Below are 13,178 nucleotides of genomic sequence, written 5' to 3' on the forward strand. Positions count from 1 at the left end.
GACATGCGGACACATCGGCAAGTCCACAAATGGAAAAAAAAAAATCTCCGGAGTTTTTAAACATACTTTCAGAAAATGGGCACACCAACAGTTGCTAGTGTAGAAAACGCAAAATGCCCAAACTTCGCCTATAGGTAGCCACACCCTCATTCCATGGGCGATGCAGTGTGGAGGACTTGGCCATGGATCTTTTCCTATGGTTTTTCTCCACTAACTGTGCCTCATTTTCCTTACTACTTACGGTATCAAACATTCAGGTCAAGACAGCCATGGTATTCAATGCCACTGTAAATGTCTGTACATCCACATGAAGAGCTTCCTATCAGACCAGACCTTCTCACTCCGCACTGGGGGTCAGGTCAGAAGTTTAAAACTCAAGGGTAAAAAAATCTAGCTATTGCCCTCCTGAAAATTTTAGAGTTTGGTTACCTACAACTGCTTCAGATGTGTGTGCAAATCCAGCGGGAGGCACACAAGCCACCATGTGGGCATGCTATACTTCAAAATGGAAACGTTTTGTATATTACTAAGTAAACCATTCCCGCCACTCTAAGCAAAGATGCATGATATTATTTGTTACCTGCTGCACCTTAAAAAAAATAAAAATAAATAAAATACATTAGTAACCCTCGTCTACCCTGCCTTAAACAGACAATTTGAATTGGGAAGTGAGTGATACTTCCTCTAACTCTATTGCCCCCTACATGGGACCTAATGTGGCACTAACCAAACTTATGGGCCTTCATTTTGAGGCAGGGCAATCTCTTGTGACTTCACTTCCTCTTTTGGGAAGTAGCCTTCCTAATTGCACTCACTTCACTAAGGAGAGTTAAGTATGGCATTTTGAAATAGGCAGTGAAACTAGTGCAGGCATGATATGTTAAAGCTATCCATACACTGCATACTTGTTCCCAAAGCGCATTCCACTAGAAAGAAGGGTGCTACTATGGCCATTTTAGAGAAAAATACAATAGCAGATATCTGCAGACCTGCTACATGGTCAATTCAATGCACGTTCATGAAGCACTACTGTGTAAACACTCCAGGTCACTAAGAATCTTCAGTTAGCCAAACCGTGCTGAAAACGTTTTTCTGGCAGATACTCCTAACTGTGGATTACTCACCTTTGGAATACCCTCCAGGCACCAGACTAGATCCAGATTTTTTTTTTAGCATGGCCCCCTGCATGTTAGAGTTTGTGTCATGTGGCTGTATGTTGACTCCCTTATGCCCCGGAAGTTATGATTGGAGAAGCATATAGGCGCTACCCAAGTGTTTGGACATCAGTCCATTTCTTTGCACACATTGTATGCAGTTCTGGAGCTCGTTCCCACTTTTCTTGCCGATTGGCTAGCTGTTCTTCTGAATTTCTTTCTAATATGCCAGGGTTTAAGATATAAGAGCCTTGTAGGGACTATTGCGAACACATCTGACCTCGTACCAACCCTCCCCTTCCGTGATGGTGTCTCTTTAATGTTTGAGGTTGGGCTATGTCTCTAAATCATGCAGGAAGTGTGCTCTGATGGCCCTGAAGTTAATGAGAGGTTGTTTAGCCAAGCTGTATGTTGTCCAGCATCAAAGGAAGTCTTATAAGGGCCTGTCCTGCTCAGTCAAGTAGGGCTGATCCAGTGACAAGTCGTCGTCACGATCATAGCCCCACACAAACTTCAAGCAGCCTTAGTCCCAGCCTCTCCACTCTCCATCTGAGAAATCACAAGGATGTCAGGGTTCCCAGTCTTTCTCTTGGTCAGCTACCGAGGAGCTGATTCCTCTGAATACATTTCAGGGTCCGTGAGTGATGCCAAAACATATCAAGCCATTTACCTCTTTTGCTGCTAAGCCTTTTTTTGGCTATTTGGGTAGGTTCGTGCTTTGGCCCCCGCAACTTTGTCCACATAATCTATCCATGCCACATTTGTGTCCTTTTTTCCCAACATCCTGGAGATTCTGATGATACCCAGGGTTTATGGATTTGCCTGATGGGAACAAAGAAACTGGCCAAAATACAGCTAAAATGTGGGGGTTTTGGGAAAAATGGGTAAAGTGCTGCAGAAGAAAGCATCTGTTTTTTTGACCCTGCAAATGGCATAAACAAAGGGTTTGTGGGGCTAAAATCACAAGCTTCCTAGCTTTCCAGAACATGCAGACTAGAATCGGAAAACCAAATTTTTCAACACCGTTTTGGGCATTTTACTGGGACATATCCCCTTTTTCCTGTGTTGTGTTTTTTTTTTTTTTTTTTTTTGTGTGTGCTTTCAGCTGCCTTCCAGTTTGTGACAGGAATGGGTGTGAAACCAATGGTGGATCCCGGATAGCTATACACTTCTGAAAAGTAGACAGTATTATGAATTCGGCAAAGGGTCACTGTGTAGATCCTTCAAAGTTTCCTATAGGAAGTAATAGTTGAAATAAAAAATACTGAAATTGAGTTAAAAAAACATCCATTTCTGTCTACATTTTCATCGGTAACTTTATCCAGCCATGGCAGAATTTCAAAAGCAGGATACCGTATTGTCTCCTGTAGCCTTCTGGTTGCAAAGATATGTAGGGCTTGTAGGTTCACCAAGAACCTAAAATACCCAGAGCTAATAAATGAGCTACACCTTGCAATGGGTTTTCATTCTGTACCGGGTAAACACCAATTCATTTGGTAAAATATGAAGAGTGAAAAATAGGTATCAAGGAAACCTATGTATTTCTGAAATGGGCACGAGATATAGAGTTTAGAAGCAGTAGTTATTTGCAGATCTCTGAATTTGGGGGTACACATACTAGCATATGAATTACAAGGCATTTCTCAAAATAACTTTTTTACACACTGTATTACATGTGAAAGCTGCGAATGAAGAGAGACAATTGTTAATACTTGTTCTGCTATTCTTTGTTTCCCCAAGTCTCCTGATAAAAATGGTACCTCACGTCTGTGGATAGGCCTACTTTCTGCTACAGGGAAGGGTCCAAAACGTATTGTGGAGACATCAAATTATATAACACAAAATGACCTGTTTTTGCAAGGGATGCCACTGCGTTTTTTGCCTAAACAGCCATCAAGGGAAACCTATCAAACCCAGACATTTCTGAAAACTGGACATACAAGGGTGTCTAGGGAGGTGCGACTTGCGTGGACCGCCCAGTATTTTCTTACCCAGAATCCCCTGCAAACCTCAAATTTACCTAAAATAACAAAAACAAAAAAATTATCCCATTTTCCTCACATTTCTGTATGGAATCACTGCACTGACACAAATTTCCTATCACCCAGCGTTCCCCTTGGTCTACTGATAAAAATGATACTTCACTTTTGTAGGTGGGCCCAAGTGCCTGTGACTGGGAAGGGCCAAAAACGTGTAGAAATCTTGAGGGATCCAAAGCGGGTCCCGAAGTGTTTTTTTTTTTTTTTTTTCCTCACATGTTTTTAGGCTAACTCTGCTTTGGGCACCCACAGAGATAGGGGTAGATTTTTTTTTTTTTTTTTTTTAATTCTTTTTATTGGTACAGATCAGGCAGTGCTGGGTGGTTGGAATTTGTGGATTGCTAAGGATTCCATCACAGAAATGTAGGGAAAATGCGTGATTTCCAGGCAAAGTTGGATGTTTGCAGGGCATTGTGTTGAAGAAAATGGTGAGGGGTGCATGTGAAGCACACCACCCTGGACTCCTCCAGATGTTTAGTTTTCAGATGCATCTGTGTCTGGTAGGTTTTTTCAGGTGGCAGCGTTCCCAAGTCCAAAAAAGTGCAGCCACTCACAATTGCAAGTGGGACAATTTTGAGAGCTAGCAAAGCTCTCTTGGCCCATATGTAAAATTCCCACTCCGGAGTTGACTTGCTGCCTAGCACCAAGATCTATGCCAGTTTCTGAGACATTGACACCAGCACTGATGTCTGAGGAGGACATGGATCCTACAGTTCCATTGGACATGGAGCCAAATCAGTCTCGACCTCTGCCGAAGCTGAGCTCAAACTCAGCCCCTACACACCAAGCCCCATACATTTGAACTTCGCCTTCTGCCGCCCTCCAGTGCACTAACACATTTTCGGATTGCACTTTAGCCAGACACACCCAGCTTTTGGTGTGGGTGGGAATGGTGTGGTTAAATTCTCTCTACAGTATGATGGCCTTTTATACAGACCTACAGGAGGGTGTTAGGCTAGGCACTTCTCTTTACACAAAAAAGGTCTCCACACTGTAGCTCTGAGCCTGCTTCCATCACCATGGTAATTAGATGGACTGCTAAAGTTTGGATCCACAGTGTAGCTTGCAAGAGACTTTCATGCTGTGGGCAATCCAAAGCAGCTACCAGATTCACCAGGCTGCACAGATGATCAGATTCTAGCTCTGGGATCAGGCACATCGGTTAGCGATGCTGGTCCAAGATAACTGGGCAGGACACTGACCCAGGCTTACCCATCTTAAGTCAGCCTGGGCATGTCCAAGTAAGTGAAGGTCAGTAGTTGTGCCCTCAAAAGGATACATATTTGTAGGGCAGTCAACCAGCATCAAAGTTTCAGGTTGGTGGCACAAAGTCCAAGATTTTTTTACTCCGGTGTGTGTTTTTCTTTTTTTTTTTTTTTTTTTTAATCGTGGTGAGAGGAGCTTGGGGGCCTCTTCGTATCGTCCATCTTCCCCTTTAATGGCATTCATAAGCTCAGCAACATACCGACCTGTACTCCAGCTCACCTGAAGGTCCTCCTTCACACTTATGCCCCTCACTTACACTGATCTAAGGAGTAAAAAAGATGGAGCTTCCTTGGTTGGTCCCCTAAGTGCACATAAAAAAAGCTTCATCTTTGCCTTTAATGCTGTAAGAACTGGTGCACTGATATAATTGTCAAAACTCTCCCCCAAACAGGTGGCCAACATGGTACAAGGAATCTAAGTCACCCCAGACTTGAAACCCAGTAATGCAGAACCTGCATCCAAACCTATCGCTGAATATCCACATCCATGTGCTATATTTCTACTACACTGTCTTTGAGTGTACAAGCACTCATCAACTTTTGAGGTGTAAGTTCCAGGCTGTGTGTTCTCCTTCACTCTACTCTGGTGGCTTTAAAAGTGGCCTATAGTTAGTTGGCTGCTAGGCTTAACAATGGGGCGAGAAAATTCATCCAGTTCAATTATTACTTTGTTTGGCACAGAGAATGGCTATAAGGTTCATAAAATACAAAATACAATAAGTAAAGTGCGTCTATTATAGCTACCTGGTAAAAACGTTTTACCAGTGCAGGGATATTAAAGTGCATGTGATACGACATACCTGTTAGTCTAATAAATATAACCTTGACTCCACACATTTTGGCAGTGCATGGATAGTAAACTGCATACAATACGACGATGTACTAGTTAGACCAGTAAGTATAACCATGACTTAACATAGTAATGCCAATTTTTTTTTAGAACTATACATGTAACAAAATAAATGCATCAAACATGATAGAAACTAATTGGCAGAACATAAGTAACAATGTGTATACAATAAAACTCCACCTTAATGATTTGAGCTTTGAAATGTGCAAGTGAATATATGCAGAGGGCTCGGACCATGCTTCTGTGTACGAAGTAATCAAACTCCTACACCTCACAGCTGCTTTAAGAAGTGAGCAAACTCTATAACAGACAGTAAAACTACCTAACAGCTGGAAATGCTGTAGTGCAACCCTGCATTTCTGATACCATGAGAGCTTTAAAACCGGTTTTAAGAAGGACCTGGAAAGAGTCTAAAATATTTACAAAAAACTGTGCATTTGAGTTCGGTCTGACAACCCATCACAAGGGCAGATATCAACAGGGTGTTCTTGAGAACCATCAGCTCTGAGAAAAAACAAAAGTAACTGTAGAAAACCAGCCCTGAAGTAAATTAAAAGCGACCACTCCCAACGTGTGAGTTCAAAGGTTAAACACATAGCGGGAACAGACAGCCAGGAAGGTGTGATAGATTCTTATAGAGCTTTTGGAAAGCTCCTGAACTGTTCTTTGGAATTGACAAAGCTCAAGGAATCTGTGCCCATCTACTAACTTATTGTTCTTTTTTTTAAAGTGGCAGGTGCATTAAACAGTTCAAGCAGGCACAAATCCTTTAAGGTTTTTAAAACCTAGTTTAATCAAGGGATGGAAAGGCCCTTGGCCATATTGACAGTCTGAAATTATTTTCCTGTTTAAGCCACCTTTTGGGTTAGACCAAATGCTAACCCAGAGAAAGTGAGGCCAACCTAGCTTTGTCAGATATGTACTCCAGATTTAACTCTGAGTGAATGATCAAATTAGAACTGTAAGGGGATAGACGAAGAAGCCACCTACATATGCAGTTTTTCTTGACCTACAGGCCACCAACATTATAACCCAAAACTCCAGCACTATACAGAGGTGCAGTAACACATTTGCTTATATATATATGATCAAAAGAGGGGCGATGGTCCAGATTCCTCTGGACCGAGTGAACTGATAGAATACTTCAGCCACCCTATTGAGCTTCAAGCTGGAACTGTTAACCTGTGACTGCCATGAGCCCATGAAATTGAAGATAATCCCTGGATAGATAAAATCCAACACGCTGCTCAGAGATTGACCACTGACAAATAACCTGAGATTGCTTTTCCTGCCTGGGCCGCACACCGTGAAGTGGCTTCCCCAAATTGGTGTGCAGGTCCATGATTGATACACTTGGCTAATTGTTATGACAGTTGAGAGGTTGATCAGCCAGGTACATGCAGCTACTTGTCTGGGATTAATTGGAAAATTGCTCTCACGTCTTAGTTAATCGCACATGAGTCATCATGAGTGATTGCAGTGGCCTATGTCCTTGCTCTGCCTCTTGGTCCACTCCTCTTGAAGCTTACCTTCTGCCCTTTTCCTTGACTCTACAACATTGTTGCTTTTTTACGGTCCACATGCCTTCTTTTCTCCTGCATAAGTCACAAAAAGACTAATCTGACACGCAGAGAGGTTTTGGTGTCCGCACGATCAGTACCGTGTCGTCCGCATATGGCAGTGCTGGTACTCACTGACTGTCAATCCTAGGGATATCACTGATTGCATCAATCAGAAAAGAGCACAAACTTATGATTTCTAACCACATTGGAGCCAGTATACACCCATGATGCACCCCTCTGGCAAGCGAGAAGGTGTCTAACATTTCACCTGCCAGCCCAAAACAAACCCTTGCAGCTAAGTTCTCATGTAGTCTATACAGAAAATTCCCCAGTGCCACCTCTACCCTCAAATCTAAAATCATCAACCAAAGCTTGGTTCTCTTTACACAATCAAATGCTGTAGAGGAGTTCATAAAGGCCAGGTCAGGGTACATCGCTTCATGATAGTGTACTTTACAACAATGAGATGCAAATTCAAACACTGTTCCACGGTACCCAGCCCTGCATGAAAAACAAATTGATAGGGACTCAGCATGTTATATAGATTTGCCCAGGATGGTAATCAATTGATTATCACCCTTAGTTATTTTGACTGTACTGTCTGTCAAGGCGATCAGTCGATAGCATCAGGTGACATGCCATCATTTTTCTTTAATATGGGTACAATGGTCGAAAAGGCCCAAGTACGAGGGATTTTGTTACGTAGAGAGCTGTTGGACACTTTTGTGATTAAGGGGACACCCTAATTTATCATTGCATTTATTAAGGCCCATGGGGACACCATCCGGTCCTAGGGTTTTACCACCTTAACTTTGCCTAATTGCTTCCTCTGGTAAGGTGTCTGACAATGCAGGTGCATTTTCTAGATTGCCCTGCGGCAATACCCCTAAACCCTCCTCTGGGGCCACATAATAAATGGCATCAAAGTGCGAAACCCATTCAGGACCCAAAATATTGCAATGCAAGAGTGGATTGGCTGAGACTTCCCTTTGCCTAAATGTCTTCACCAGGTCCCAAAACGCTTTACTATTTTTCAGATGCACTGCCTTTTTCCACAGTTCCCAACCCTTTTTGTTCAAGGCATCCTTCTTCGAGCTGCACAAAACTCAGCAGGAACTTTTGGGCGTTAAGTGAGTTCCTTACTTTGAGAGAGCATAGCCTATCAAACCAACGTAGGTTCGCCTGTACCTCTTGGTTGGGTTTCAACAAGTTATTCCTAATGCACCCATGTAAATGTTCTAGGATTGTCATCACAGCCACACTGTCATCACCCAGAGAGTCCAAGAAAACCTTAAGGTGGGCTTTTAAAAGAAGGGTGAGGGTGGCCCCTGGTTCCTTACTGTGCCATACAAACTTACGACCATGTGCTGGGTGACGGAATGATTTCTGCAGGGCTGTCTGACATACATGCAGGAAAATGTCCTACTGCAGTTACAGTATTGTGGTCCTCCCACTTTGTAATGGCACCCTTTGAAAACCTGGATAAAAAAGTTCTAATGACAGAAATGTAGTCGGTGTCTGACAAGCTCATCGAGATAGTTCATCCACATAATGCTGTCCCATCACAGAGCTATAAAGTACTTCAATTCAAGAAGTTAACTAGTACAAAGTTACCGATTATAAACCATATTCACAAAATGTGAACATATCTAAACAAATGTCAGCATTCACGTCAAAAAAACTTTACATCTCTGAAAACGAGTAGCTCAAATTTTGCTAGGTGTTTTGGTAGTTTTACTTGTGTTTTTTTCATATTAGCAACTGGTACATTTCTTTAGAGCACATATCATGATTATTATTTTATTTTTTTAAGGGTTTTGTATTTTTAATCGCATGGCTCAAGCAAATCCTAGAAGCAAACTTGTGTGAACATTCTGAAATTAGTCGCATTTGGGCCACAGTATAAATTCTCATTTTTCAGCCTACCTGAAAGGTCAAACACATGGTTCTGTGTATTTACAGCCGTCAAACCCGAGAGTATCCTGCTGCTGTATAGGTGGCTACCTAGAGACTCTTCTGCTGAAATGTTGAAGTTGCCATTTCTTTAAAAAGAATGTAACATATTCTGCAATACGGACCATGATTACTGTCTTTCATCCCCAGGGTGGAATGGTACTAGTAACAGGAATGTAAATGACCAGTATCTTAGAAATGTAACCATGCCACCAAACCCTTTTTGTTGGAGACAGCGATTAAAATAAAGTGCATGTCCTAGACATTGTTTCAGTTTTCTGAAGAAGTTAATAGGTGTGTAAGTAATAACATATTGAATATTTATTTCTTTTAGGTGGGGCGTATTATTTAATTTCCAGAAGTTTGGGACCTGAATTCGGAGGTGCAATAGGCCTTATTTTTGCGTTTGCAAATGCTGTTGCTGTAGCCATGTACGTGGTTGGTTTTGCCGAAACCGTCGTTGACATTCTTAAGGCAAGTGCTTTAGGTTATGTCCGTTCTATCGTTTCTTTTCTTTGTTTTTGTAAAGCTGTTAATGCGTTAACTGAAAGTCGGTTTTCTGACGCTCTAACGTTTTTCCATCACTCGCAGGTGACGTGTTTCCATCACCCACAGCGTTCCATTTTGTTATTTATTTTTTGTAGTTTTTCTTATGTGTTACTGCAGTCCTTCCACATCCCTTTACGCTGTCTGGCTCTATTAACATGTATTAAGCAAACTACTATTTATGTTTCATTGTTTATCAATGTGTATCCATAGGCTTGAAAGAGGGAAATTCTGACATGTCAAGCTGCTGTCCTTGGAGCCTAATTCGGCATTGTTTGTATGTGGGGCAGCAAGATGGAGGCTGGAGAGAGTTATTTATAAAGCTGTTTAACGTGAGGGACAACCCATGCAAGATCTGGCAGGCTCCAAAAGAATGAAGTCCAGAACACGTGTAGCTTTAAATGTCAATTTATATCCAAACATTAATTAACTGTTGTGACCGGTTATTTTAGGTGCTATACATATAGAGACTCATAATGTAGTTTCAGAATACAGTGTTTTTTTTTTATTTGCACATGATAGAGATGGAAATGTAATTGGGAGATTTTTTTGGTATGCGGTCTGCCGTAGAAATTGCTCTGGGCCTCAGATGATATTTGACACTTTTGCTGTACATGCATAATGTATTTTTCATGTTGCAGCTTGTTGTTTTGTGCTCTGATACTCTACCCTTATCTTTAGTTGTGTGTTTAGAGGCATTCGAATTTTTGTGGTTTGTGTTGCCTGTATAGTGCCTGCGTTTTCTTTTCTTTTTAATTGTATTTAAACTACCATTAATTTTCAGCTAAAAGATTGTAGTGATAGTTCTTCAGAAAAAAGGCCATTCCCAACAACTGGATGGCTCCTTTTTGTTTTTTTTGCGGCATTCGATATTGTGCGACTTCAGCACCTAACAAGCAAATACACAATTATTTCGAAGAAGGTTATATTTATATATATATATATATAAATATAACCTTCTTCGAAATAATTGTGTATTTGCTTGTTAGGGCTTTGACCAAAAAAAAAAAAAAAAAAAAAAAATATATATATATATATATATATATATATATATATATATATATATATATATATATATATATATATATATATATATATATATATATATATATATATATATATATATATATATATATATATATATATTTATTTCTTTTAGGTCAAAGCCCTCCAGACAGCATTAGTTGGCTAGCAACATCTTGGGGAAATTCTGAAATCTTCAATGGGAATGAACTCCGTACCCCACCACTCCACTAACCTTTATCCATGCTCAGCAGTAGCCACGCTGGTGTACAGCATGGCTAAAATACATTGGCAAAGCCAATAGCTCCTACATAGGCAAGGCCTATTGGCTTTGCCAATGCTTGCCTATTGCTACAGGAGCATCTCAAACATGAAATGGTCTATTTTTGTTTGTGTTGTGTGATGTGGTGCCTCTACTTTCCAGAACCTGTGTGTGATTGATTGTGTTGGCAGTATGTTTGTAACCAGTAATTTGGACCTAATTACAAAGAAGTCAGTGCAGTTTACATCGATTGCGCAAGGCTTTTAACCACGCCAGTTACTATCACTCGTTCCTTTGCTTGCCTTTCAAAAATCCTTTATCATTGGTAAATGCTTTGTCCCTACTTGGGGCATTTTTGTTACCGTCTTGAACACCAGATAATTACCCGTGACTGCGCGCAAACTTCTTCTTCCTTTTGTGTGTCTCCTTCACGCTCATGGTGGCTGTGGTGCTTTGAATCAGCTCACTTATGTCAGATGTTTTACTTTTCATTTTCAATTTATGCAGCAAGAAAAGCCACTTAAGAATTTACAACGCTAATAGCTCTAACGCGAGCAAATGCGAGACACATTGTATTGCATTGCATTGCAAATGCTTGTTTAATTTACTAGGTTCTCGACTTCGATCCACAAAAGGCAGAAATAACACTTCAAAAATAGCCTACAGGATTGGAGCTTCCAGGGTCTGACTGTGATTTCTTTCGGACCTGAAAGAATGGCAACCAGAACTGGAAATCGGGGCATGATTCTGACTTTTGACACTGCACTTGTCACATTCATGTGTGCACTATAACCGGAACTCTCACACACCCATAACCTTTAGCTGTGTTGAGGTTATTCGTGGCTCGTACCCTCAATTGCATTGTGGTCATCTGTACAAAGTTGGAGTATCTTCACTTGGGGGGCGCTTGATGACTATATTTGTTTGACCATTATTTGAAAGCTGTTCTTGCAAATGACGCGTTTCATTCCCATCTGCAGTTAATCGCAAGGTTGTTTTTTTTTTTGGGCCAGCTTAATTTTGCTGTTTTGGCCTTTTTTCTCAGCGTCATCAATCAATTGAAGAACATGCTCTCTGATCTGCACATTGTGACCGAGTATTTAAGAAGTGGAGCAACCTAATTGCAGACCACGAAACTGTCCGATATCTTAAATGTGCTCTGTCGACCTTCTCAGTAGCTTTGCACATGGAAAATATTATGCCAACTGCACCAGTTGTTCCACCCTTTGTCTAAGTTAGTTTATGGCTGTCCTGGAGCTGAGGTTGTCTCCAGGACTCTCCTACTGTGCTATTATTAGAACGAAAACTAAAATTAATTTCTGTGCCTCACCTGGGCAGTTTTTATTGAATGTAACCAATGCGGTTTATAACGCAGGCTTTGATTGATTGAATCAGAATGTTCCATTGTGATGTGAAGCCGGATGGTAATGCTCTCCCCTTGCTTTTGTAATAAAGTGTGCATTTCTTTCCTAGGAAAATGATGCCATTATGATTGACGGGATGAATGACATCAGAATCATTGGAGCCATTACAATAGTAGTACTCCTGGGTATCTCTGTAGCGGGCATGGAGTGGGAATCAAAAGTATGTAAGCGCACCATTCGCAGCAAACACTCTTTTAGTGCTTTAAAAAGACCAAATATGGTTCTAGATAAGATGTTTTCATATTCCTCTGCCAGTCGTTAGAAATACTTTAATGCAGTTCTTTTAAAATGTGTTTAAAATATATATATATATATTTTTCTGAATGTATTGAAACTTCTGTTGCTCATACCGTAGGGGGGTGATAATTGAAAAATCTGTACATTGTGTTTTATGTTGATTATTCCACTTGCCCCCATCAATTCACAGTGCTGTTTAGGTATAGGGTCCTATTTTATCTCCCTCTTTATGATGCAGTATCTCTTTATATTTTTGTGCGGGTGAGGTAGTTCTTCACTATTTCCATCAAAATCTGTTGCTAAACTAGCAATACTATATTGCAAATTTCTGTTATACAAGTCTTCAACCAGTTGATTCTCTGGATGTCTGCCATCTTGTATTTTAGCGATGTAAAAATGTTTGGTCTTCCTACCTGTTTTTCAAATTGCCTATTGCTCTACCTTGGGGACTTCTGTTACAGTCGTCATGTCCAAAAGGGAAAAGTGGCATAATGTGTTAAATTTAAACCATCTGCACTAGGCGGTATCACTTTTGCATTAACCTATGATGCCCTTGGAAATTTACTTTTCTGATGGTGCTAGTGACAATGGCACTTTTAATTAAAGCTGTCACCGTGAGCCCTGGCCAGACTTCTGCTTTAGCAAATTTGGTACCTGCATTGCTGGCTCTTTTTTGATATTACATCCGTTATCTTGTTGGTGCTGCAGAAATATTTCACAAAAATTTGCAAAACAGTTAGTTATGGTGCACATACCTTCAGTTTGCACCAAAGTTGGCATTGTCAAATATGACTTTTCTATGAAAATCTTATGGCCATGATTTTAAATGCTTTCAGGGAAGACTTACAGATTTTTCTGGTAAA

At 40.7% G+C, this 13,178-nt stretch overlaps 1 protein-coding gene across 1 annotated transcript in view; it reads left to right on the forward strand.

Annotated features, from left to right (window-relative positions):
* Nucleotides 1-13,178, forward strand: part of SLC12A2 (solute carrier family 12 member 2) — a 409,553-nt gene that overhangs the window by 123,452 nt on the left and 272,923 nt on the right. Inside the window, exons 5-6 of the mRNA XM_069227287.1 lie at nucleotides 9,158-9,297; nucleotides 12,128-12,238. Of these exons, the coding sequence (XP_069083388.1) occupies nucleotides 9,158-9,297; nucleotides 12,128-12,238 (251 nt within the window). The remainder of the gene's footprint in view (nucleotides 1-9,157; nucleotides 9,298-12,127; nucleotides 12,239-13,178) is intronic.

Source organism: Pleurodeles waltl, chromosome 1_1 (assembly GCF_031143425.1).
Source record: "Pleurodeles waltl isolate 20211129_DDA chromosome 1_1, aPleWal1.hap1.20221129, whole genome shotgun sequence".
NCBI classification, from domain to species: Eukaryota; Metazoa; Chordata; class Amphibia; order Caudata; family Salamandridae; genus Pleurodeles; species Pleurodeles waltl.